The 27415-nt window shown below is 52.8% G+C and overlaps 1 protein-coding gene across 1 annotated transcript in view; it reads left to right on the forward strand.

The window, feature by feature from the left end:
- Positions 1–25327, forward strand: part of HECTD4 (HECT domain E3 ubiquitin protein ligase 4) — a 166237-nt gene extending 140910 nt beyond the window's left edge. Inside the window, exons 56-76 of the mRNA XM_068989575.1 lie at positions 303–484; positions 1846–2051; positions 2678–2808; positions 3098–3303; positions 5049–5228; positions 6279–7585; positions 8603–8810; positions 11242–11465; positions 11552–11703; positions 13053–13159; positions 13835–13958; positions 15463–15653; positions 16733–16879; positions 17023–17142; positions 17844–17999; positions 19627–19730; positions 19842–20063; positions 21159–21325; positions 21561–21756; positions 22313–22535; positions 23061–25327. Of these exons, the coding sequence (XP_068845676.1) occupies positions 303–484; positions 1846–2051; positions 2678–2808; positions 3098–3303; positions 5049–5228; positions 6279–7585; positions 8603–8810; positions 11242–11465; positions 11552–11703; positions 13053–13159; positions 13835–13958; positions 15463–15653; positions 16733–16879; positions 17023–17142; positions 17844–17999; positions 19627–19730; positions 19842–20063; positions 21159–21325; positions 21561–21756; positions 22313–22535; positions 23061–23197 (4690 nt within the window). The 3' untranslated portion in view covers positions 23198–25327. The remainder of the gene's footprint in view (positions 1–302; positions 485–1845; positions 2052–2677; positions 2809–3097; positions 3304–5048; positions 5229–6278; positions 7586–8602; positions 8811–11241; positions 11466–11551; positions 11704–13052; positions 13160–13834; positions 13959–15462; positions 15654–16732; positions 16880–17022; positions 17143–17843; positions 18000–19626; positions 19731–19841; positions 20064–21158; positions 21326–21560; positions 21757–22312; positions 22536–23060) is intronic.
- The last annotated feature ends 2088 nt before the right edge of the window (positions 25328–27415 follow it).

A 27415-nucleotide genomic window follows, 5' to 3' on the forward strand; every position in this document is an offset into this window, starting at 1 on the left:
GCTGATATTCGGGAGTTCTCTGGCAGTCCAGTGGTTAGGACACAGTGCTTTCACTGCTGAAGCCCGGGTTCAGTCCCTGGTCAGGGAACTAAGATCCCACATGCAGTGAGGTATGACCAAAAAAAAAAGCAACTAAATGTGGCTTTTTGTTTTGTTTAAAACACAAGTATCTAACTTGGAGCACAGAACATGAGGCCAGAGAAGCCTGAGATGTGGCCCTTTCTCTTCAGGAGCCCACGGCCCACCCGACGTGGTGGCCGGAGCGTCAGAGCTCAGCGCCTCCCCCCGCCCTTCCCTTGCAGGGAGCTGCTGCGCTGCGAGGCCGCGCTGGCCAGGCTGTACTGCCGCATGGCCCTGCTCAACATCTTCGCCCCCAAGCTGCCTCACCTGTTTACCCGCCTCTTCCACATCCCCGCCATCCGGGACATTACCCTGGAGCACCTGCAGCTGCTGTCCAATCAGCTCCTCGCTCCTCCCCTCCCAGGTAAACCTTGGCTTTGCCACTGTCACCGCAAACACCAGACCCAGGACAGAATAGCCCTAAGGGTGAGCCAGGCGCTGAGCAGGAGGTGTGTGTGGTGTCCTCCTCCTCCATGTGAGGAGTCCCATCACAGGACCTTTAGACTTAATATAGATAAACAGCATGAAAAGATTGCTAACCTGTTAAGCATTCATTGAGCTTCCGGAACTAATCATGGATCAAGGAAAATAATAGAGCTATGAAATCTAGTCACTGTAGTGTTGTCACAGACGTTCTGTTTGCCGTGTAAAGAAAAGAAAATGCCCCTGCCATCAAATGCCACCCGAGACCTAACTGATTCATTGTAACCTCAAACAGAGCTGTTTTGGTGGGCCAGCCTGTGTGCATCAGCTCAACTTGGGGCCCTTGTGGTGCGGTGCTCCCTGGTGAACACTGACGACTCTGCTCTCAGCCCGATTGAAGACCAGAGGGCCCCTTCTATCTTCTGGCATGTTGGCCTCCAGCCTGTTCCCCTTGACCTCTTAGCAACTGCAGTGGGAGCAGGAGTGAGAGGGCAGATAGCATTCTAAACCTAGAGGACATCTCACAGCCCTGGGGTCCCAGCCAGTGCCCTTGTGAACAACATCTCCACAAGCCGACTTTAGCACGTGGGGTCCACTGGCCCACCCCCAAGAACTTAGAGGCTCTGAAACAGACCTGAAAAACTTCCAAGTGCTGTGGAAGAAGCTTTATCACGATGACTAACTTGGGTTATAAAATCCACTCTCAGCTACGCTGGCGATTCCTAAGGGTGGACCTGGGCATTCAGTAGGTCAGGCTATGGGAACCCCTGAATCCTCTTTTACATGCTTGATAGACCTGGGCCTCCACTCAAATAATTATGTTAGGAAACAGTTTTGTAGCTTAAGAAAGCAAACATTTAAAGACCACTGAATTCCTGAATCCCACCCTGGAGGATCTGATTGGTAACATCTATTATCCAAGACCTAAGGCCAAGCTGAACTCCGAGAGATGGTGATGGACAGGGAGGCCTGGTGTGCTGCGATTCATGGGGTCGCAAAGAGTCGGACACGACTGAGCGACTGAACTGAACTGAACTGAAGGCCAAGCTTGGAGAAGGCAATGGCACCCCACTCCAGTACTCTTGCCTGGAAAATCCCATGGATGGAGGAGCCTGGTAGGCTGCAGTCCATGGGGTCGCACAGAGTAGGACACGACTGAAGCGACTTAGCAGCAGTAGCAGCAGCAAGGCCAAGCTAACTCATCCCAGTTTTCCAGATGGGTCACGCCTCGTTGCTACTCAGGATCTCACAGCCCTAGGTTGCTGTGATCCTCATTGCCTGTGTTTCCTTTCCCGTCCCCAGATGGCACCATCAGCTCCAGCTCCATCCTCCTGGCGCAGTCCCTGCAGCACTGTGTCCATTCCCAGAACTGCTCGGCCACAGACCTCTTCTACCAGGGCAGCTCCCAGACCGTGCGAGAGTGGCTCAACGTGGCCATCACGCGGACCCTGCACCAGGGCGAGGAGAGCCTTCTGGAGCTGACCAAACAGATCTGCTCTTTCCTGCAGGTGAAAGTCCAAAGCTCTGACGGCCCTGAACTGGGATTACAGGTTCCAATTGGAAATCCACTAAAAATGACACTTTCTTGGTGCTTCCCTGGTGGCTCATTGGTAAAGAATCTGCCTACCAATGCAGGAGACGTGGTTTTGATTCCTGATCTGGAAAGATTTCATGTGCCATGGAGCAGCTAAGCTCATGCGCCACAATCACTGAGCCTGTGCCTTAGAACCCGGGAGCCACAGCTAGTGAAGCCCGAGTGCCCTAGAGCCTCTGCTCTGCAACAAGAGAAGCCACCACCCTGAGAAGCCGCGCAGCCCACACCTAGAGAGTGGCCCCTGCTCTCCACAGCTAGAGGGAAAGCCCCGTTGGCGATAAAGATCCAGCACAGCAAAAATAAATAATTTTTAAAACATAACACTAATTTCCCCAAGCCCCCACCTCACTAGCCTCGTTTTCTCTGCAGCTCCCCTACCTTGTCCAATCCATGTGTCCTTCCTCCCAGAGGGCTCTTTTGTCCTCCTGATCTTGTTAAAGTGCGTGTATTATGTATCGGCTCTCCCCTGCCTGGGAGCTGGGAAGGTGAAATGCCCTCTTGTGTTGAATCTGTGGTTTTCCCTGTTCAATGTCTCTGCAGACAGCACCAGAGCAGTTCCCCTCCGAAGAGTTTCCAATTTCTGAGTCCAAAGTCAACATGGACGTCAATTTTCCTGGGGCAGCTTTCGTCGTCGTATCTTGCAAAGAAAGTCAGTCTGGATTCCGCAAAGAGTAAGTTACCTGACTCCAGCAGATGGTGACAGGGAGAGAAAGTCAGGCAGATTCTGGTGAAACTTACAGAAAAAGAAAACTCATTGCTTTTATTCTTTAATGCATACTGTATTTGAAAATGATTTACACTTCTTCCCTAATTTCCATGTTTTAGAAATTAGTCTGTATGAAGAATGACCTTCTAAAACGTGGTAGGGATGACATGTGTGCCCAGTTCTCACCCCACTTCTCCCAACAAAGTGTCTGTTGATCTGGCTGAACTCTGGTCAATTTCATACCTCCTCTTCAGTTCCTCTCTATACAAGGCACCATGGGCGCGGGTGCTGGTGTACGGGCTGGGCCACAAAGTGAAGCGAAATGGCCAGCTGAACCTCATTGAGGCCGTCTGTTACCCACGGGATGCATCTCCGGCCAACACAGGGCTCACGCCACCTCCCACCACCAACCAGTACCCTTCTGTGATCCTCTCCACGGACAAAGTCCACATCAAACTGGGTAAGTCTCTGAATTAGCTCACGGTAATACGAACAGATTTGAAGTCATTCTCTGCTTTCCTTCCTTGTGAAAATTGAAAGGATTTTCTACCTTGCTATGTTCCCATTTCCTATGGGTGAAGAATAAGACTGGTTGGGGCAGGGTACTTCAGAGACAATAAATGAAAAGTTGTCCCTTTCCTGCCCAGGGAAGGCCTGGCAGATGCTGCCCGGATGACGGGGGATTTCGTCTCCTTTCACAAGTGTGTGCTGGGTACATGCTGTTTAGAATAACCTGAACAGAGCAGTCCCATCACTTAGCTATAACCATCCTGGCTGCCCTTCCTCAAGTTCTCATTAAAACTGAGTTCTCTCGGGTATACTGTGGCTCCCTTTGGCACGGGCCTCAGTGATTGTCCGCTCCCCACGTAAATGATAAACAAAAGCTAGTGGCCAGGCTGGGAGGCCCATGTCTCCCTGGCATCCTTTGTTAAGTCTTTGTAGATTTGGACTGAGCTGAGGGCTCCTCCTCTGTAAGTCCTAACAACTGTCGCTGGCTGTCTACTTTATATACCAGGGCCAGCTGACTCTGTTTCTGAGTCAGCACACAGAGGAAGGAAAACCTACTCTCAGACTTCCACTGCGTGTCCTTGGCAGGTTGGACAGAAAAAGACAGACAGGTGCTTGCTGGTGACAGTCATAAAGATGTCTGTGAACTTTCAGCCAAAATTGGGCCTTGGCTTCTGCACAGCCCCAGTCCCGGGGACATTGCATCTTTAGGGAATAAAGTGAAAGAACATTTCTTAAGAGATTTGGTCAATGCTAAACAACTTTATGATCTCTTTTTTTTAGGGTCTATTTTTTTCACTGTGTTTTGCCCACATTGGTTTTGAAATTGTGTGTAAACATAGAGGATCTCTGTCCTGCTATCACTCCCTAAATACACATTCATCTCAAAGTACAGAGCCGTCAGCATGGTTCCTCCTGATCTGGCCAGAGACCCCTGGTAGCCCATCTTATGGGTTTTTGTCTATTTGTTTGTTGGTTTTAATGTTTTGTAGGCCACACCGTGCAGCAGGTAGGATCTTAGTTCCCTGACCGGCCCTCTGCACTGGGAGTGCAGAGTCTAACCACCAGACTGCCAGAGAAGTCCCCCTCAGCTTACGTGTGACCATTGCTTACAGAGAGGGTGGGGGTGCAGTTCAGGGTATGATGGGGCTCCGGCCTCAGAGCCTTTCTCTCTCATCGTAAACAGCTTCAGTCAGATTTAGATCATCGCAGTAATGCAAGGCAGTAAAAAAGAATCAAAGCCCTGGTAGTGCCTGAAGTCTGGGAACCTCCTCCCTGGTCTGCTCTGTCAGCCTAAGATAAGCTGATGCCCCCATGGGCTTGCAGCCACACCAAGGAGCTGGTTGTTTCTTTACCAAGCCAGGACCATTCCAGTGAAGCATCTCTTAAAGTCTGACTTCTGTCTCCACACCAGGCCATCGGGCTGGGTGGAATCTGACTGACCAAGGGATGTTTATCCTTCCCTATCCCCTCTGTCCTGTTCTCACACTAGCAAGCGGACTCCTTGGAGGTCATCCTCCACGGCTCCTCTGCCTGCAGCGGACTCTGTCTGGCAGGTGGGGAGTGAGGTTTCTTCTCACCCCAGCGCAGGAGTGGACAGGCCTTGTTTCTCTGCTCACACCTGGCAGGTCTTTCTCACAAGCTAGTTTTGATCAGGTGCTGCCAATCACAAGCTTTCCTTCCGGGTGCTTCTTCTAGGGGTGTCTCCCCCGCCCGGAGCCGTGCTGGTGTTACACTCCCTGCCCCTTGAGTTCCCCCTGGCGATGGCCTTCGCCGAGCAGCTGCTGTCCTGGAAATCAGAGGATGGCGAAGGGAGAGCTGAAGACGAGCCTGACACCATCCCGACGTCCGTCCTCCTGCAAGTGGTGGAGCTGCTCGGTGAGGCCCACCATCCCCGGGATTGGCCAGGGAAGCTGCTTGGGGGTGGCCACAGTGGCCTGGGGGAGCGATACCTCTCACGAGCTGCTGTCAAGTGGGCCTGGAGAACTGAGTGGAAGTTAGACTTCCACATCCATGATCTGCAGGATATTGTCGTTATTTTGAAGGGTGGCATCTAACTAGGAAAACAAGATTAATTTGATCCTACTTTGCTTTAAAACACAAACATATGCCATCATTGTAACTTTGATTCTATGACGGTGTTCACTTCCATGCCCCCTGTCACCTGCAAACATGGTAACAGCTCCTGAAAGGTTAAAGAGAGATTGCATTTAGGCAAAACTCATGGAATGGTAAACTTAAAGAGTTGTGAAATTAGCCTATAAATTGACCTCAAAAGTTTTCTAAATATTGAACTTTAATGATGTGTCTGCTTAAGTGGTGAGGGATAAAACATACTGATACCTGCAATTCATTCTGAAATAATCAAAATCTAGGGTGAGTCTATAGATGAATAGAGGGATGGATAGATGTGCAATAAAGCAAACACAGCAAAGGTTAATGGTAGGACGTAGGTGGTGAGCATCTAAATATTTACTGTACAAGTTGTTCGACTTTTCTGTATTTTTTTATAATATAGTGTCAGAGGGAAAACCATGTTGCAAACTCATATGCCCTCAGGGGTTCAGACAGATGATATGAGAGGAAAGTGGTTTGTCACCAACCTACTTAATAACTTTATGAGAAATAAAATACTGATTTGGGAGGTCAGAGCTGTAGAAACTGACTCCATGTAGTCAGGTGGCACAGGGGTTAGGGCCACCAGCCCTGGCGTCGGTCTGCCCTGTGAGATCGTGTAACTGTGTAGCAGCCATGTGAGTCCTTTGGCTCTTTGAGCCTCTGTTTCTTCATCTGTGAAATGAGGATGAAGGATGTATGTTTGTTTCATGTGGTTGCTGTGAGGGTCTACTCTGTCAGAGCAGTGCCAGGCACATAGTAAGCTCTGTATAGGTGATTGTTTTAAGTTATGACTGCTTTCATTTGCCTCAGGCAACTTCCTCTGGACCACAGACATGGCGGCCTGCGTGAAGGAGCTGGTTTTCCACCTCCTGGCAGAGCTCCTGCGCACGGTGCACAGCCTAGAGCAGCGGAAGCACCCAGCCGGCCTGTCCTCGTCCATCGCCCTCCAGCTGAACCCCTGCCTGGCCATGCTGATGGCCCTGCAGTCAGAGCTTCACAAGCTGTATGACGAGGAGACGCAGAGCTGGGTCTCGGGCAGTGCTTGCGGAGGCGCGGGGGCCACAGCAGCTGCTGACCAGGGCCGGTTCTCGACGTATTTCCATGCACTCATGGAGGGCTGCCTGGCAGTGGCCGAGGTGACCCTGCCCACCAACATGAGTGTCACCGCCAGCGGGGTGACCTCAGCGACCGCCCCAAACCTCAGCGACTCATCATCCTCTTCGTCGTCTTCCCCAGGACAGACGCCACAGAGCCCCAGCCTCCTGTCCAAGAGGAAGAAAGTCAAGATGAAGCGGGAAAAGGCCTCCTCCTCCGGGAAGCGCCAGTCCTCGCGCTCTGTGGACTCGGACCCCGCCGTGCTGAGCATTGGGGGCAGCAAGCCCGAGGACATGCTGTGGTTCCATCGTGCATTGACCTTGCTCATCATCCTCCGGCACCTCACCAGGAAGGACCCGCAGGGGCTGGGCGTGACAAGTGACGCCATCGCCGACGCCTGCCAGGCCCTGGTGGGTCCCACCGCCCACAGCCGCTTGCTGGTGATCTCTGGGATCCCCACCCACCTGGACGAGGGCATCGTCAGGGGTGCCATCCGCAAGGCCTGCAATGCCCACGGCGGGGTCTTCAAGGACGAGATCTACATCCCCCTGCAGGACGAAGACCCCAAGAAGCCAAAAGATAAGGCCGAGGGGGGTGATGGGAAAGCCGAGCCGGAAAAGACCCTCGGCTTCCCCAGCACGGACAGCTTGGAGGTCAGCACATCCAGCAGCCTGACCCCCGGCATGAGTATCAGCGCATCCGCGTCCACCAGCCAGGCTTCCATCTGCAGCTCCCAGGGCATCTCGCAGACAGTCAGTGACCTCTCTGCGGATCCATTGCCTGCAGGCCTGGAGCTGCCCATCCCTGCAGGCTTGTTGGAGCCCCGTGTGGTGTCCAGCCAGGAGAGCCTGGACATTTCCCTGTGTAGCACCGGCAGCCTGGGGAGCCTGGGGAGCCTGGGCGAGCCACTGGACAACGCAGAAACGGCCTCAGTGTCAGACATGGGCTCCATGTACACAGTCACGTCCCTGGACAACCAGCCCCTTGCAGCACGCCCCATCAAAGGCTTTGCGGTCGTGGAGGTCAGCACCTCATGCCTTGGCCACCACTTAAATCATGAGCAGTTAGAATCCCCCAGCCTCTTTACGCCTTCCATTATTGTTTCCTAGGGACTAATAGGTGACGTCGGAGCACTTATGGGGCTGCCTGAGGCAGCTGTTAGCAACAGCAATGATTTATCATGTTAGTTATCTGTGTCTGAGGTCACATCTCTGAGCGTGATGGCAAGTCTGATGTCAGGAAGGAAATACAGCTCATTGCTGGGTGTGGGAGGGAGGGAGGCCGAGGGGCTCCAGGGGCTCAACTTTCCTGAGGGGTGGGCTTTATTGAGTGCTTTCCCTCTCCGGCCCCAGTAGCATCTTTTTGAGTGGCCTTGGGTTGTTTTAATCATTGCCATCAGCAGGAGGGATCTCCATCGAGCATGTGAGAACAGACTTGCTGTTCTGTTCCGAGTGACTCCAAGTTTCAGGTGCTGTGCATGTTGCCAGGTTCCTTTTCCACTTCATGATGCCATCTGTCTCATGGGCCTCCTTGTGTAGAAATGCTGCACCCTCTGTAACAGGAGTCAGGTGCAAAGTGAAAACTGTCCTCCCCCTTACTGGATATGGCAAGGAAGGCCCTGGGAAGAGAACCTATACCCCCTCGCTCCCCACCCCATGGGCTCTGACAGGAAAGCTCAAGGATTCAGGGATTGGCTTTCTCCCAGAGTCACCTCTCATCCGTCCATCTTCTCCCTGGAGATTTTCTCAGAGCCTGGACCAAGCATGGCCTTTAACTACCTGGGCGTTCAGTAAAGCCACAGACCTGGCCAGGGTTTAGCAGCAGGAGTGTCTGCTTGAGTTAATCTTCTGCAAGTAACCGCTGTTGGCACCTGAGAGAGACTCCGTCAGGAAGGCCAGCTCGCCCTGGTCAGGTGGCGCTCAGAACGCTGAAGACTAGCAGAGGGCTTTGGGACAGACAGGAGGGAAAGAGAGGTCAGTCATACAGCTGAATGACTGGTTTCTCCACTTAAATCCTGACTCTTTCTCTTATTCACACAGATAAGGTCCCGAGCCAAAATTGAGAAAATTCGAGCAAGTTTATTTAACAACAATGACTTGATAGGTTTGTCAAGCTTGGATGGTGAGGATGAATTGATGGAAATGTCAACGGAAGAGATCCTCACGGTGTCTGTAGTGAATCAGAGTCTATTCGATACTCAGGGGAGCCCAGGGTTAGAAGATTATTTCAATGATAAGTCAATTAAAGGTGGGTTACAGATTTTGTTTTTTTTAAACGAATAGACTTATTCCCTCAGGGTTCAGCCAGCCAAGAGACCACCGGGAATGACTGTGCCACAGCCTGCGTCAGCTTCAAATGTGGGCTTGCATTCACGTCGTTTTTTCTCTTTTTGTCTGGTCAGGCTTCCCCTTGTTTGAATTCAAGTGTATTTCTTCTGTTGTGTCCTATGGAGCTAGAATGTGCTGCGTACATGACTGGTAGTCATTTAGCTTGTATGCTTGAGGACAGCTGACGCCTCATCCTTTAAAATGAATTATTGAGGAAGAAACTGTCCCAGTTTCTTTTCCACAGAGTCCTTTGTCATTTGGTGGCTCGTATGTTGGGGGGGTGGGAGTGTCTCTGTCTGGCTTCCCCATTTCTATTGTTCACCCAGGACCCACAGAGCTGCGTCTCGCAGGTCCTGAGGCTGAGAACTCATCTCCCCCCGACCCAGCTTTGCATCAGAAGCAACAGCAGTTTTTCTCCTTTCTTTTTGTAACTGTAGTTCTTTGTGTGGTTGTCTTTATTTTGTATCAGTCTCTCTCAAATTTTTTAATTTATGTTCTTTTTTCCAACTCTTTAACATTATTGAAATTTCACAATAGAGTGGTTGAGTTTGTTTTATGTTTGCTGAGGACATGTAATATTGGGTATGGGTTTTTGTTGCTGTTCCAAATTATTATCCTCTAGTCATGAAATTTTGAAATACTGCTCCAAGGCTGGGACCAGAATGAGGTAAGTGAGGCCACAGAATTCAATGGGGCTGTGAAGAAACTCAGAAGTAGTATTTTAATACAGTACTTATGGAAGTCAAAATTAATGTAAAATATCCATGGTGAGCAAACCATTAAAATTTTAAATACAGACAGGATCAGTATTAAAGACTTTTCCTTTTGCATCAGGCTTTAATATGGTTCAGCACAGAACTTTTAACTATTTTGCTCATCATGGGTTTTCTATATTAATTTTGGTATTTTTTAATATTGCCTTGAACTGTGTATCTCGGTCTGTGAGTCTGTCTGACTCTTGCTCCCAAGGGTCTGCTTCTCTTCCCTGTGCCCTTTTCGGTGGCACTTTGCCCCCTCAGCTCTCATCTGCCACATGGGCTTGGCTAGTGTAAGATCTGTGGGAACCCTGGGTCTTTTCCTGCTGCAGTTAATGCTATACCGGTCTTTTCATGCTTCAATATGGATTTACTTCTAGCTCCCAACTGCCTTCCGCATGCGGTGCTCAGTCTTTCGAAAACGAATTTGCCACATCATAGCCGCACTCGTCTCGCTTGAGTTCCTTCGAGTTGTGGTTGTACTGAATCGCCTGTTAGGTCTTGGTCATGCCTTCCATACACCCATCTCCTCACCCTCAGCCCAGATGCCCAGGGAGCCTTTGTGCTCTGGTTCTCGCAGCCCCGTCCCCCTGAACTGGGTGTGGCCCTGACCACACCCCAAAGAGAGGGGATGAAGAGAGCAGTCAGTCCCGCCCCCAGATGGGGGGACCCTTGGCCACAAGGAACGCGTGGGTGGATCCTGACTAGCCCCTTAGGAAAGATAAGAGCATCTTCAGGAGGACCAAAAAAATAAGTTTGGGGACCAAAAAACTAAGTCTTTTTTTCTCATACTCATGGACAGTTTTCTTGTTTCTGAGAGAACTTTCTCTTTTTTTTAAGTATTCATTTGGCTGCACCAGGTCTTAGTTGCAGCAGGCAAGATCTTTAGTTTCGATATGCAAACTTTTGCAGCATGTGAGATCTAGTTCCCTGACCAGGAATCGAACCCAGGCCCCTGCATTGGAAGCTCAGAGTCCGAACCATTGGACCACCAGGGAAGTCCCTCTTGTATCTGAGAGAACTTTCTTTTCCACCTGCTGGTTGTGCCAGGTTTGAAATGTATCCTGTAACAATAACTATTGAACAACTGTATTGACTACTTTGCACTGAAAATTCCTGCAGCCTCTACATCCTCTCGCTCCCTGGGGTCCGTCTGTCATAGACACATTCTTGAAGTTAAGGGAGGTTCATCCTCCATAATGAAGAGACCCCAGAGTACAGTGACTCAGACCCAGTGGAAGTTTTATTTCTTACCACATGTAAGAGTCCAGCGTAAGCCCTGAGGTCCACCATTCAGGGTGCTTGTCATCTCCACGCAGCCAGCAGCGGGGACAGGCACCGAAGAGAGCAGGTTGGTCCAGGAGGGGCCCGTGTCCCAGGGCCACACCTCGTGGCAGAGAAGGCTGGGTGTGTCACTGACGTGTGCTCACAGAGCAGGGACACCAGGTCTCAGTGGACAGCTCCTCATCACCACTAACCTCCCGGTACCCACTTTCCAAGTAAATTGCTGATGAAAAATAAATCAGGTGCTGCAGGGCTTGTCCCGACGTAGCGTGTTCACGGCAGAATCGTTTGCCTCCCTCCATCCTGTGACAGGTGAGAAGCTGGTGCCTGGGGCCAGAGAGGTGCTGACGGAGATATTTAAGAGCTGTGCCCACTCGGAGCAGATGCTGAGCCTGACACCAGCAAAGCCCATCAAAGTGTCGGACATTTATCTTAGCAAAGAGCAGATCAACTCCCAGACACCAGGCAACCTCCTCCACCTCTTCTTCACCAATGTCCGGCCCCCCAAAAAGGTGCTGGAGGACCAGCTCACCCAGGTAGCCACCCCGTCCCCGCCACTCCTGTGCTGGGCCTCAGGCGTGCCCTGGGCTCAGCCTGAGGCCCTCCCTCTTGGTTGCCCCAGATCCTGAGGAAGTACGGTGTGCCGAAGCCGAAGTTCGACAAGAGCAAGTACAGCAAGGCGGGGAAGGAGCAGCACCCCGGGAAGGTGGTGAGCACCAAGCGGCCCATCACCAAGCCGCCCACCAAGGACAAGGCAGTGCTCAACAGCGTCAGGTGGGCGGCCGAGGAGCACAAGAGCCAGGCTGGTGGGAGGACGCGGGCCCCCTGCCAGCAGGCTTCCTGGGAGGCTGTGGGCACCTCAGGGAAGCCAGACATTCTGACTCTGCTCTACTGCCGGGGGCCTTTCTGCCCTCACCTTCATCAGTTAGAAGAGAACATTTCCTTTGATACACAGGGATAGTAAAATCTGGACCATGCCGGCTGGAAAGCAGACCAGTCTGAATTAATTAAATGTCTAAAATGTACAGAATTCTTTAAAAAGCCTGAATTCTTTTACCAACACATATAGTACATGGTTATTGTAGAAAGACTGCAAAGTGCTCCCATGCATACTGGAAGATACTGAAGTACCCCCAGATAGCCACTGCTTGTAACATTCAAATGCAAAAGGTTTTGTTTGTGCATATGTATTATTTTGTTATATTTTAAATAGTGTAATATTCAAAAGTATCCAAGCCACTCCTCTTCCTTTCCATCCTTGGTCCCCTCCCTGAGGCTGCAATGCCCCATACATAGCCTCCCAAAACCCTTCTGGGTGTACACAAGTGAGTGCAGGCATACACAAGCAAGTGTAAGCATACCCAGATGTTGGCAACTTGACAGAAAGCCTGTACCTTGTTCTTTCTGTTTACTCCTGATCTTGGAGATGATTCCGTATCAGCACAAAAAGACCCTCCCCATTTCTTTTTAAGGTAGCTGGATAATATTCCATGTGTGGATCTGTACACTTATCTGATAGAATCTTCTTTAGATGCAAGTTTATGGCTCCCAAGTTAAAATTCAGATAGTAAAGCTCTACCTAGCAAGAGTCTCTAGAGGAATCCTTTAAATCATCAGAGAAAAGAGTGTCCATTAATTACTGATACGCAAATGGTGCATTTGAATCAGTACTGTCCAGTAGAGCTTTCTGTGACTATGGAAATGTGCTGTTTGTCTGTGCTATTCAATTCAGCACAATAGCCCCTAGCCACATGTGGCTTCGGAGCACTTCACTTGTGCAGGCACCGCCAAGGAACTGGACTTGTCATTGTAATCGACTTAAACTTCAGTAGTTACATGTGGCTAGTGACTCTGTCTTGGGCAGTGCAGCTCTGAAGTAAGCAGAAAGAATGTTTGGAAAGCGTCACCTCAAGATTGTCCACATTTTAAATTGTCCGTTTGTCCCCATAATTTGCTCAGGAAGCTTTCTTGATCAGAACAGAGCTGGTCTTGACCCCAGCCTCCCCTGAACCATCAGCCGTAGCTGGGGGAGGATGAGCCATTGCCTGGTGAGGCTCTGCGTTCCCCTTGCCAGGAGAGGGTGAGGGCATGAGGAATCCCGACTCCAGTGCTTTGGTCTACAGCAGGACTGCCTTGAGTGAGAAGAAGCCCACCGTGAAGCCCAAGTCACCCGAAAAGAGCAAGCCAGATGAAAAGGACCCCGAAAAGTCACCCACCAAGAAACAGGAAGGTAAATAAGCACTTGGGGCCTGAGACAGGCTTGTCTCACCCTGGACAGAGGCAGCTCAGCTTGGAAACCAGTCTCCCTGCCTTTCCCTTCCTGCCTGGCTCCCTCGCATTTTAGCCTAGGCAGGGCAGCCTTGCTCCCGACACAGACCACATCCTTGGCTGACTCCAGTTACTTCTCCAGGCCTCCGTCTCTGCTGACCTGAACTTGTGGAGGTCAGATTAGTAGCTCCAGAAACACCACATCCCCAAGAGAACTGATGATCGTGACTGAAAGTAAAGATTGGCAATCTGCTCAGAAATTTTTTCCCAGAGGGCACTTAGCTGAGCATTAGAGCTTCATCTTCCTAAAGGTCCAAGCAGAGTTGGAGAAAGCTGACAATTGTTATTATCATAAACAATTGTTATTGTCTTAAAAATTGCTTAGTCAGGAATGTTTGAGATACAGGAAGATGGGACTGGAGGGGAAGCGCCCCACCCCTTGGTGACCACCTGTCAGGTTGAGGGGTTATGTGAGTTGAGCAGCGGGTGGAGACGGTCTGCTAATAGACCCTGGAGTGACAGCGGGAGACCGAGGAGCTAGATGAATTGGGTCCTGAAATAGAGGGTGCACTGAGAGCATCATGTGGGGCCCCCTTTTCTCGCCAAATTCCTAACTCTGTGAACACTCTTTCGTCAGTCCCAGAGGAGAAGTACCTGACCTTAGAAGGATTTCACAAGTTTGTGATCGACCGAGCCAAGCAAGACATCCGCAGTGTCTGGAGAGCGATTTTATCCTGCGGCTACGATCTTCACTTTGAGAGGTAAAGAGGCCGTCAGCCCAGTTAGTTCCTTGTGAAAACTTGTCCTCAACCACTAGACAGTTCCCAAGAGATGACTTCCTGGGAAGCCATTCCATCTGGCCTGTTTTTAATGCCTATTGAGTTATTTTCTAATTTTGCTAAAGTGGGTTTTCTCACCCATTTGAAACAGTGCTCTAAACAACAGAAATCCAGTCCCTCACAGTCTGGAGGCTGGAAGTCCAAGATCAAGGTGTCTGCAGGGTTAGTTTCTCCGGAGGGCTCTCCTTGGCTCACGGACCCCCACCTGCACACTGTGTGCTCACCTGGCCTTGCCTCTGCGCCTGCATCCCTGGTGTCTGTCCCTCTCATGAGGATCACAGTCCTGTCGGATGAGGGCCACCCTGTGACCTCGTTTAACTTCATCCCCTCATTAAAGGCTCTGTCTCAGCACAGTCACATTGCAAGGGTTAGGGCTCCAACATAGGAACTGGTGGGAGGGGACAGGTCAGTCCCTTACAGGGATGACTTATTCCAAAGAGTCTTTTTTTGTCTGGCGTCACACTTCCTCTCCCGTCTCTCCCTCCCAGGCGGGAACACAGCAGGGTCACTAGTCACCAAGGCTCCAGGGTCAAACTAAATATGGTTTTCCCTTTCTGTAAGAGAGTCCCAAACAGACAAGATGTTTGCAAACCGGAAGAAACCTCCCTGCCCTCTCCCTCTGGCTCCACCACACAGGCCTACACACCCCGACCCACAGCAAGAGGCTCTGGACCTCAGAGAAGGAATGGCTGCCAGAAGCATGCTTTTCTAAAGCCCCGTTTTCCAAACAGTTGAGAAATTGTGTACTGCTTGGCACCAGCGCTTTGTGCCTTCATTGAAGGCTCAGAGTCAATGCCCAGATGGGCCTTGGCTCACGGTGGCAGGGCCAAGTTCTCTGGTTGGTTTTAGAAACTATAATTTACATCTTATGTGGCAGTAGTGAGGCAGCCCTCACACACACACCTTTGCCTGCCTGTTCAAGGAGCTGCGTAAGTGGACCTGGGGCAGAGTCACAGGGTAAAGGACACCTGTGACTGGCACCGCCCTTGGGAGGTGCCGGGCACCGTGTCGTGTACGTTATGGGCGTGTTCTTAGTCCTCCTGATGGCACAAGGTCATGCTATCACCAGCTCCATTTTATAGATGGGAAAGACTGAGGCCCAGGAAGTAGGTGTGCTTTGTAGCCTAGATTTCACCCAAGGACTCCACTCATATCTTTAACCCTCAGACCGTGTAATCCATGGACATGAGGGAGGCACATGGGGATGCATATTGCCCTCCCCGCACCCCACCCCCAGCCTGCTTCTTCTGAAGAGCGCTTTCTGCTCAAGAGGAGCAGTCCCTCCGTCTACAGTCAGCACTTGGCTGAGCACCAAGAAACACCTGGAAGGCAAGGCTGTCTTATAAACAGGAGCTGGGACATGACTGTGGAGGAACCCAGCATCCCCCTGTGGCCGCCACCCTATCTTGCCTATCCCTGCCCCCAGGTGTGCCTGCATCGACGTCCGGCACGCGCACAAGGCCTCCAGGAAGTGGACCCTGGAGATGGATGTGGCGCTCGTGCAGTACATCAACCGGCTGTGCCGCCACCTGGCCATCACGCCCGCACGTCTGCATCCCCACGAGGTGTATCTGGACCCTGCAGATGCCGCTGACCCCAGAGTGGCCTGTCTCTTGAGTATGTGGGTCCAGGGGGATGCCAGTCAGGGACCACTGCCTGGGCTGCCCTGTGGGGGCCTCACCCATGATGGCACAGGGGGTGTGCAGGACTCAAAGCCCTTTACACATCCATTAAACAAACCCTTAGAAACACTTGCTGTGAACCAAGTGGGTAAGGAAAGAGAGAGAGAAAGACAGGAGGCTGTGATTGTGGCCAAATTAAAGTTTTCGAGGACTTATTACTTGCTCCTCGCAACCACGCCAAGGAGCAGACCCAGGAGTGCGGTGGCTGGGAGGCAAGACCCCCGCCATCACACCCAGGCCCCCCCTGCCTAGAGGCCACTTTGGATGCCAGCCTGGTGTTGGGGGTAAGAGGCCATCTGGTAGCCTGTGTTGGAGGCACGATCCTTAATGACAGGAAAACAGCATTTTTTATCGAAACCAGGAATGCACAGAAAAATAATACACACACAAAAACAGACACTCCAGAAATCCACCCCTGGAGAGGGTGCCCTGCCACGACCCAGTAAGCCCTGGGCTGGCTTCGAGGCTTTTGGTGCCCATGTGCTGCTCCTCAGGCCCCTCAGCCCGCTCACTCCCATCAGCCGCATGTCCGAGCCCTCGCTCTCTTGCGGGCACTGCGACCGTGAACATGAGCAAGAAGCTGTCCCGACATAAGTCTCGCGGTCAGAGAGGGGACGCACGTGAGGGCGGACAAGTACAAGTCAGTGTGCCCCCATCACAGTTCGGTCTTGATGTGTGATGTCACACTGAGGGGAGCTAGGTGAAAGGTACCTAGGACTCTACATTTTTTTTTTTTTTGGCCACTTCCTTTAAGCTTATAATTATTTGAAAATTAAAAGTTAAAAACAGTATAGCATGCAGCCCTGGCACAGCCCCAGAGTTGGGCGAGGGGACCTGTGGGTTCCTTGAGAATCCAGGCTTTGCCCTTTGATTCCCCCTGGCCTCACTCCCTCACCGGCAGCCTCCTACCCCTCCCGGTGACCAGACCCCTCAAGGGATTCACAGATAGACGGAGAGTTGAGGCTCACCAGACCAAGCCCCCGCCTGACCACCCCTGCCAACTATGCCCCACAGACGTGCCCATCGAGAGCCTGCGACTGCGCTTCGCTTTGCTGCAGTCCCTCAACACCACGCTCGAGACCTTCTTCCTGCCACTGGTGGAGCTGCGCCAGACTCCCATGTACACGCACAGCATCGCCGCCCTGCTCAAGGAGGCCAAAGGTCAGTGCCCGGCCGCCAGCAACTTGTCCGCCCCCGCCCCCCAAGAAGAGACTGCACAGTGCAAAGGGGACAGCTTCGGGGTGACTGGGGTGGGGGAAGCCACCCACCCCGTCCCAGCCTCTCTCCCACCTTCCTCCCTCCAGGGCTGATCTTTTATGACACAAAGGTGACCGTCATGAATCGGGTGCTGAATGCCACGGTGCAGAGGACGGCCGACCACGCAGCACCAGAGATCACTCTGGACCCGCTGGAGATCGTGGGAGGTGAGATGAGCCACGCAAACCAGAAGATGCCCGCAGCGGCACCTGGCTAGTTGATTTCTCACACGTGAAAGAAGCCTCTAGAAGAGGATGTGGGAGCTGCTTCGACAGTCCCTCGTGGGTGGGGGTGCTCCTGCTGCCCTGCTCTGAATCCCAGCCTGTGGCTCCCCGTCTAGTCTGTCCAGAGCTCACTGTTATCGGGAGGTAGGAGGAGGGGTGTCAGCAGCACAGCCCGCACCTCCGTGCAGGGCACGGCGGGAGAGGTGGGCTTCACTCTGGTCGTGGACCTGCCAAATTCCAGGCTCAGGCACCAAAGCAGAGGGGAGGCTGGATGTTGGGGAGGCAGCCAGGAGTCTCCCTTACAGCACATGACCAGAGAGATGTCAGGAGGGGCATGAGCCGGGTAGTGAGAGGAGCCTGGGTGTATCCCCGGGACACGTGGCAGGATGGGAGGGGCTGACCACGTGGAGAACAGGGCCGTAGGCTCCTTGAGAGGACCGCCCCCATGACAGAGACGTGACGACTGAAGATGTTCCAGGAGTCGAGGGCAGGCAGGGGCTGCTCCAGGGGTGGGGGTATGGGAGCAGTAGGCACGGCCCAGCCAGGAGTCTTTCCTGTCCTGGGAGGCGGGAGGCGGCAGGCGGCAGGCGGCAGGCGGCCAGTGGCTGCTGAGAGGTTTCAGCAACTCCTCTCTCTTGTTCCAGGGGAAATCAGAGCCTCTGAGAACTCCTACTTCTGCCAGGCAGCCAGGCAGCTGGCCTCAGTGCCCTCCTCCCAGCTCTGCGTCAAACTGGCGAGTGGCGGCGACCCTACCTATGCCTTCAACATCCGCTTCACGGGGGAGGAGGTCCATGGCACCAGTAAGTGGAGTCCCCAGCCAGTTCAGGTTGGAGGCCATGTATAGAGTGTGAAATTCCTAGGGTTCCTGATAAACAGCCAATATCTTCCCCATTAGCAGAGGGAAGCCACATACTCATTACCTTGCTCTCTACAGAAGCCAGGACTGCCCCCAAGTGACCAGTGGTCCCAGGTTCTCCAAACCCAGCCGCCCTGGACTAGGCCCTGTCCTCTGGGGAGTGGTGCCACTGCTGGTCTGGGACTTCAGCCTTGAGCCATGCAGGCTCAGGGATGCGGCTTCTGATCAGTGTTAGGGTTGCATCTCTGGCAGAGTGGACCCTCAGTGGAGAGATGCTCTCAGTGTGGACTGGACTTATTTTCCAGGAAGAGCCCTTGACTGAGGGGTTGGTCGGGCTAAAAGCTTGTATGTGCCCCATAAGAGACAGGGGTCTGGGGAACCCTCGATAAAAATGGCACCTTCTGCCATTTCACACTGCAGGGATGAGGGACAGCCACTCAGAAAGTGCTCCCTCATGGTCCTCAGTTAAGCTCAGACATTCTGAAAATGCCTCCCACCCTGGGTGGGAGAATAACGTTCTTTCACTGGGCACCCTGGGCAGGAAAGCTGTTCAGCGGCTCCATCTCCCATGCCCGCCCTGATCATGGGAGACATTCCTGCAGCAGCCTTCCCTCCAGACGGTGCCGTGGCCTCCCCTGGGTACACCTTACTCGGAGGCTGTCTGAGGACAGCTTTTTTCACTGAGAGAACAAGCCAGTCCCAGGCTCAACAGCTTATACTCCTCCTGACACCAGCACTGCCCTGCTTTAAAGATGGGGAAACTGGGGCTTCCCCAGTCGGCAGGCTCACTGGGGTTCAAACCCAGGGCTGTCCGATTCTGTCCCAGCCCTTGGCGGCTTCAGCAGGCAGGAGTCTCCTGCTTCTCCGTGGAAGCTCCGAGGGCCAGGCCTTGGCGTCTGTCCCCCAAGCAAGTCCTCCGCACACACAGCTCTCCTCACAACGCCCAGACCTGAGGGCACTGACTGGCTGCCCAGGGGAGGATGTGGGAGCCTGGCCACAGACAGGAGTTCTATGAGACACCCAGGGGCACGTTTGAAATGGCAGCAGAAGAGGAGCTGCTCACTGCCCATTGCCCATCACACTGTATCTGTATGTCCGTCCGTTTATCTGTGTTCTCACTGAACATGCCGAGCCCTGGGCTTGGCGGGAGGCCGTGCTGAGGAAGCCGGGGGCCCTGCTCTTGGCCCAGCGCAGGGGATGGACATAGGTCCCCCAAGCCCTCATATCAGTGTCAGCTTGCAGCCATGACAGCTGACCCATAAAGGATCTGACTTTGATCTCATGGATGCCCCAGAACTAGCTTGGGAGGTGGGTGTAGTGATGGCCCCCATCTGCTAGGTGGAGGGATGGAGACTGGCTTCAGCAGTGATGAGGTTCCCTGGGAGCCGCCAGCCAGTTAGTGGTCCCTCAGGTTTGAACCCAGGTCCCTCAGCCCTTGGGCGGGTTCTTTCCACTCAGTGAAGCCCTGGTGCAGGGGGGCAGAGTGGCTGATGTCCCAGTGGGGTCAGGGTGTCCCAGTGGGGACAGGGCCTGCGGGCAGGGGTTCTGAGAGGTCCCCTTCTGTCCCACAGGCGGCTCCTTCCGCCACTTCCTGTGGCAGGTGTGCAGAGAGCTGCAGAGCTCCTCACTCTCCCTTCTCCTGCTGTGCCCCAGCTCCTCCGTCAACAAAAACAAGGTGAGACATGGGGCCTGAGCCCCGCGGGCAGCTCCCTGAGGGGCGGGGGCTCAGCTCTGCGCCTTCCACAAGCCGCTGTGGTCCATCCCTCACCCCTGCCTCGGCTTCCAGGGCAAGTACATCCTGACCCCCAGCCCTATCACCTACGGGGAGGAGCAGCTGCTGCACTTCCTGGGCCAGTTGCTAGGGATCGCCATCCGAGCAGATGTCCCCCTCCCCCTGGACCTCCTGCCCTCCTTCTGGAAGACACTGGTGGGCGAGCCCCTGGACCCTGACCAAGACCTGCAGGAAGCAGACGTACTCACCTACAATTACGTCAAGAAATTTGAGAGTGTAAGTGAAAAGCGCATTTTTTTTTCTGGGGGGCCGCGGGGCTCTGGAACAGTGCCCCTGCCCCGTGTCTGCTGGAGGAGGCGTCAACTGAGCCCCCCCGCACCCCTCCCCCCCACAGATTGAGGTCCCTGGCAGGGTAGGGGGCAGGTTCTTGCTGCCAGGTTCTCTGTAATCTCCTTAGCTGCCACTTGAGGGCAGCCGGTACACAGGAGCTGCAAACCCAAGGGCTGGGATGGCGGCTGACTTCTCAGCAGAAAGTGGCCCACAATGCATTGCTTAAAGGGTCAAAGCAGGACACCCCCCAGGGGCTGGGGGTTATGAGTCACTGCCAGGCGCTGCTCTGAGAGGCCCTCCCAAGAGCCGTGGGTGGGCACCAAGAACCTGAGGCAGGCAAGGGATGTAAGACGGTGTCCAGGCAGACAGTCCAGCCAAGGCTTCCATCTAGAGGGCATAGGCAAGGCCCCAGAGGGTGCCGGGAGATAGAACCACCCCAGGGTTGGCGGGGAAAGCAGACGAACCTCCTTTGGGGTGCCCGCAGCCTTCACCGCCCCAGAGCCACAGGGCTGTTCTCTGGGTGGCCCCGCATGCACTTCAGTATGCCGCACGGTGGAGGGTGGCCTGTGTACCTTCCACAGATGGGATTAAGTCAGGGTTCTCTGGTGACAAGTGACAGGAAACCCCAGCTCAAACCAGCTTAGGAAAACTTTTTTAAAAAATGATTTGACCTTAAAACTGAAAGTATAGATATAGATTGGGCTTCAGACAGAGCTGAATCCAGGTGCTCCAAATAACATCATCAATGACTCGTCTCAGGATGCCCCAGCAGTACAAGGCTCACCCTCCTTCAGCCGTGCCCGCACCAGTGAAAGGGAGGGTGTAATTTGGTCTTGTTAGCCAGGCCTTGGTCAGTGCCCAACCCTGAATCGAGGGCATGGCTGACGGTCCAGGCCAGTGCCACCTACCTGTTCATGGTGGCCAGGGTAGCCCCACCCCAAAATACCCAATGTTTGTCCCCAAACGGGGATGAGGTTCTATCACTGGGGATCTGGGGAGCAGGGCAGTGGTCAGCCCCGCTCTGCCATGCCCTCCTTCCAGATCAACGACGAGACGGAGTTGGAGGCCCTGTGTGCCGAGATCGCCTCCCAGCACCTGGCCACTGAGAGCCCTGAGGGGCCCAACAAGCCCTGCTGCCGGTTCACCTACCTGACCATGACCGGCGAGGAGGTGGAGCTGTGCAGCCGCGGCCGGCACATCCCCGTGGCGTGAGTGCAGGGCCTCGGACGGGGCCAGGCGGCTTTCCCGGGGGAAGACAGGAGGCAGGACGGGGCGCCGGGAAAGATGGTGGAGTATCTTCAGTGGAAGGACTGTATTCAGAACACTGGCTCTGGGGCGGGTGACACCCAGAGCAGGAGAGGAATTCCCTGAGCTGCCTGGCCTGGGAGGTCCAGGAAATGCTGCCAGCAGCCTCCTGAGTGTCATCCCTTGCCCATGCCCCAGGTGGGAGAACAAGGACATCTATGCGGCCGCCATCCGGAGCCTGCGGCTGCGTGAGCTGCAGAACGTGGAGTGTGTGACGGCTGTGCGCGCGGGCCTTGGGGCCATCATCCCCCTGCAGCTGCTCACCACGCTCAGCCCGCTGGAGATGGAGCTGCGCACCTGCGGCCTGCCATACATCAACCTCGAGTTCCTGAAGGTTGGTGGCCGGGCCAGGTTGGTGGGTGCATGCGGCCTGTCATCTATACAATACTGCGTGTCCTGGCGCTCTGTACCCCTTATGTAAGAGAGGAGCCGTGCTCATCCCTATCTCACTGCTGAGTAAACGGAAACTGAGAGAGGTCACTTGCCCAGGGTCACCCAGCCAGGAAATGGCAGGTCACCTGCCTCCAGAGCCTGTGAATTAAGCCACCAACCAGAGGCGAAGCCCCTCCACTGCTCAGCGTGGCCTGCTTTCACCCATGCCAGCTGGGAGACCTTGCCCAAGAGACCTCACCTCTAACGGGCAGCGGCAGGACCCACCCAGTGGGGTCAGTGGGGTAACGTAGGTAGAACCCCTGCTGCCGAGCCTGGCGGGTGGGCCAGAGTCACGCAGACTCTTACCACCACTGCCTTTGCAGTCCTTGTCATAGCTGTGATCTCCCTGTGTCCTGCGGTCATCACCGCGCCCTGGGGTTGGGCCCAGCCTGGGGTTGGGCGGGAGGCTGGGGTAGCAGAGGCTCGGGCCTGCTCACATCTGGGGCCTCTCTCCACAGGCCCACACCATGTACCAGGTGGGGCTGATGGAGACCGACCAGCACATCGAGTTCTTCTGGGGGGCACTGGAGATGTTTGCCCAGGAGGAGCTGTGCAAGTTCATCAAGTTTGCCTGCAACCAGGAGCGCATCCCATTCACCTGCCCCTGCAAAGACGGGGGTCCTGACACGGCCCATGTGCCCCCGTACCCCATGAAGATTGCCCCCCCAGATGGCACAGCAGGTACTGGCCTTCCCTGTCACATTCCAAGCAAGGACACTCGGGCCCTGTTTGGAGCTGGGGCTGCTAGGCCCTGCACGAAGGGGGAAGGACAATGGACAGGTACCCCCGAACACCACACCCCAAATGTAAATGAGAGGTGCAGGGGTGGTGGGGGTGGGAGGGGGTCATGTGCTTCCCAAACCTGACTTTTCGCCAAGTGGCAGTACAGGCCCAAAGTTGACATATCCTTTGAGATTTTCAAAAGCTTAAAATCCAGAAATGTCATCTTTTGACTTATAAATGCAGCAAAAAATTTAATTTTTGAAAACTCCAAACAAAACTCTTTGCTGGCCAGACTTGCCTGTCACAGGTCAGCCATCTGGGTCCTGTGCTGCTCTTTCTTCCCCCAGAATCTCCTCCTGCCCTACCCCAGCCTCCCAGACCCTCCCCCCGCCCCCCGCCGATAACTGGGCCTTGGGGTTGTCTTAAGAGCTGCCCAGAGAGGCAAACCTGGGGTCCTCGCTCTAACGCTGGTCTCTCCTGTAGGTTCCCCAGATTCTCGCTACATCCGAGTGGAGACCTGCATGTTCATGATCAAGCTTCCCCAGTACTCCTCGCTGGAAATCATGCTGGAGAAACTACGTTGTGCCATTCACTACCGCGAAGACCCCCTGAGTGGCTGAGGAGAGGAAGCCAAAGTTAGGCTGTCACCGAGGCTTTGCTCTACCGGCTTGGGAAGCCTGCTGCTGCGGGCACACCCCTCTGGGGCCCTGCGTGAGGAGTTGGCGACATTTTGCTTTTCCAAACTTTTGTCCACACTCCAGGGCCTCCTGGAAGACTTAACCTTATGTATTTGTACGTTTCGTGATGGGTTGGTTCTTTTGCTACCTGTTTGTGGTATGTTTGTAGGATAGTTTAGTTCCCAGACAGCTCGTGTCTCATTTGATCTTCCTGGACATTTTCCTTCGTGGCCACCGGGTTCTGATGCTGCGTCACAGAACCGCCCAGCAGGAAGCTAGTAGTGCGATGCTCTCAGCCCGCAGAGCACCCTGTTCGCGTCTCCACAGACAAGTCTGTGGCCAGCCCTGCCTTCCACCTCGAGCTGGCTTTTCTGCCAGACATGGCTCCTGCAGGCCTCCTTCCAACTTGAAATGGTTGGGCCAGTGACCCAAACATAGGAGACACACATAGGGAGGTTTGTGTGTTGATCTTCCGGCTGTAGACTTGTCTACGGTCTGGGTTTTTCTAAGGAAAAGCCCACCGTGGTTTGCCCTTCCTTTCCCACCCAGACAACCCTCTGCTCTCCGACTCTCCTGGACCCAGTCTGACAGGCTCCCACTGAGTGCCGCTTAGGAGCGGACAACTGAAGGGATCCCTCCTGACCTTAGTCCACAGAGTCAGGCCAGGTACATCTCAGCTCAGGAGCTGAGAGGAGCCCGGGAGCTGAAGGGACAGAGCTCAAGTGGGGGCATTTTTCCGGGACTCTGAACATGAAAGCACATGACTCTGGCCTGCCCCCCTACCCCACCCGACCCCTTCCGTCCTCAGAAACGGCCCTTCCTCACTACGGTGTTTAGTGATGTGAGGAGCAGCAGAAAGGCCACACCCCATTTTCAAAAGAGCTGTCTGAGGTGCTCTGCTCCATTTGGGGTCTACTTCAGTGATTAAGACCTTCAAGTCCAGATGGAGACACCAGGGTCCTTCCGGCCCTCTGGCCAGGCCCACCCTGCACCCTCTCCTTTCCCCACGTGAGTGTGTACCAGGGCTGAGCTGCCGCAGCCCCAGCGCATCTGTGCCCTAGTAGGTCTCTTGTCCAGTGGTACTTTGTTCGAGAGCAGCATACACCATCCTCTTGGACCCTGTCATTTTTGGACCTTGCCAGTTCATGCAAAATCACATCACTGTATTTATTGTAAAATATTGTGAATATTGGAAGTTCTGCGTGAGTGCTGTCTAGAAGGCTTTGGAGTGTGAATGCTGGTGAGAGACAGGATTTGCTCTTCCTTTCTCGGCTGTGGCCCTGGCCTGTTGGAAAGGTATGGATTTTAGAGTTAAAAGCATTAGCATCCACCGCCTCCCTGTTCTTCTTAGGAAATGCATTAAGGACCATTTTAGAAATGATTCCCTGACCTAAGGAAAGGATAAACCTGGATGAATTGTTCCAGTCGCATCAGTTACATTTGATGCAGGATCAGTCACGTCTGGAGATGCCTGCCAGCAGTTTCCCTGATTGGAAGGAACACGGTCGGCCACCGCCTCCCGGGGGCAATAGCCCCCTTGACTTGGGGGGGTCTCACCAGGACATAGTCCTGACAACAAGGATCCTCTTATTTCATTTCTGCATAATGAAAGAGCCTTTAGATTTACTAAAAGTGGTTTTTCCTCCCTGTATTTTTAAATCTTTGTCTCTCCACCCCCCAATCCTTCCCATCCCTTGAATGGACTCTGAATTGTCAGCTACCTCCCCAAGAGGAAGCTTTTGTTGGCCCATCTCTTGACTAGATGACAGCTGTGAGTAAGGTATCTGCTGCTAACACGACTGCTTCTCCCAGAGAACACATTAAGGTCCAGACAGATCCAAACCTTGGCCCTAAAAAATGTGTGCTGTAAAGTTACTTGATGTATATTTATTATAATTATTTATGGTTGCATCTAACAAACTTTTCATTCAATTTGATGCTATTTACACCACTGCTGTGTAAAGGAAGCTCACGACAGGAAAAGTCACACCAATAAATAACCTTCATCTAATTTTTATTTACCTTAAGAGTTGTGTGGTCATCTACTCTTGCTGAGAACATTCAAAAAGGCCAACATCCTTGAATGGCTCTGATGCTTGAGGGTCACCAAGAGGCTAGAAATTAAAAGTGTTTCTAATTATTATGGTCTCTTTGCACTTGGTGTGATTCTTAACTCATTATGCTTATAAACGACCTGTTGCTCCCCGACTCGACCCCTTAAATCTGTGGGCTTTTTTTTTTTTTGATGTGGACCTTTTTATAAAGTCTTTATTGAATTTGTCACAATATTTTTTCTATGTTTTGGTTTTTGGCATGTGGGATCTTAGCTCTCCAACCAGGGATGGAACCTGCACTTCCTGCATTGGAACATGAAGTCTTAACCAGTGGACCACCAGGGAAGTCTCTCTGGTTTTCATATAGGAAGTCTGATCGAAGGGATGGAAATCCAAGGTCAAAGGTAAACCTACCCCTGCAGGTCTTGCCCACTCCTTGTCCTGGAGCTGGTTATACTCTCATCTGGTGTGAGGATTTTCCTCAAGTGGATAGTTGCACTGGAAGAGTCTGGTCCCCTCTTAGACCACATGTCCTCCTTTGGGCACAGGCAGTGGGTTTAGAACTACTTTGTGCAAAAGGAAAATGCAGGGAAGAGGGAAAGACTTAGCTCAGAACTACCATCCAAGATCAATGCTCTGCCTTCTTGTCCCGTGTCCATCACACACATACTCCCCGCCACACCACACACCCCCTACACACACACGCACATATACATACATGCCCTCTGGTTTGCATTCAGGAGACTACCAGACCCACTTAATTCTCATTCTCTTGACTCCACCTTCTTTGAACTCAATAAATGCTCACAGTGGTTGTGTCCTACGTATTTATTATACGAAGATTAAGAACCCTATTGGATGAGGAACAAGCAACTTTCCTTTCTTCAGTTTGTTGCTTCAGGGTGCTAGAAACAGCAAAACACAGCCACTCACAGCAGAGAGAAGACTATCAGACACACGAAGCTAGAGACTAAGACACCTCCGTTGTCACATCTAGGATTCTCCTGCTGGCCGGATCAGTTCAGTTCAGCCACTGTCGTGTCTGACTCTTTATGACCCCGTGGACTGCAGCACGCCAGGCCTCCCTGTCTATCACCAACTCCCAGAGTTTACTCAGACTCATGTCCATTGAGTTGGTGATGCCATCCAACCATCTCATCCTCTGTCATCCCCTTCTCCTCCTACCTCCAATCTTTCCCAGCATCAGGGTCTTTTCAAATGAGTCAGTTCTTTGCATATGGTGGCCAAAGTATTGCAGTTTCAGCTGGCCAGGATGGTGGAGGCCATTTCCTTTTTAAAAAGTTGTCGCGAATATATTCAGAATTACACCATCCAACAATGAGAACATATCCAGTCTCATTAGTTACATCAGGGGAATGCAAATTAAAATCACAATGAGCATACTGCACCACCAGCAAGAGGGCTAGAAAGACAGCACCATGGTTGGGGAAGACGTGGAACCAAGAGAACTCTCGTGCACTGTGGGGGGAATGGACCCTACACCTGCTTTAGTTGTTCTGGTTCCTCCTCTGAGACCAGCAAGTCCACTCCTAGGTGTAAATCCAGTAGAAACACGGCACCAAACTTCCCGAGGGGTCCAGCAGTCAAGACTCCGGGCTTCCACTGCAGGAAGAAAAGGGGGAAAACCTACAACCAAGAATACTCTACCCAGAAAGGTTCTCGTTCAGATTTGGTGGAGAAATTGAAAGCTTTACAGACAGGCAAAAGCTCAGAGAATTCAGCACTACCAACCCAGCCTTATAACATGCTAAAAGAACGTCTCTAGCTGGAAAAGGGCAAAACCAGAAAACAGCAAATGATGAATGGGAAAGCTCACCGGCAAAGGCAAACCTACAGTAAGGGTAGAAAACCATCCATGAACAAATAGAATTTCGAAACCAGCAAGTATGAAGGAAAGTACAAATGCAGGACATAGAAAACGCATTTGAAATTAAGATATCAGCAACTTAAAATAGTCTTGTATATATGCAGACTACTATATCAAAACCTCATGGTAACCGCAGACCAGAAAGCTATATGGGAATAACCTTTTTAAAAAATCATTTATTTTGGCCATGCTACACGACTTGCAGGGTCTTAGTTCCCG

Source organism: Capricornis sumatraensis, chromosome 17, assembly GCF_032405125.1.
Source record: "Capricornis sumatraensis isolate serow.1 chromosome 17, serow.2, whole genome shotgun sequence".
NCBI lineage: Eukaryota > Metazoa > Chordata > Mammalia > Artiodactyla > Bovidae > Capricornis > Capricornis sumatraensis.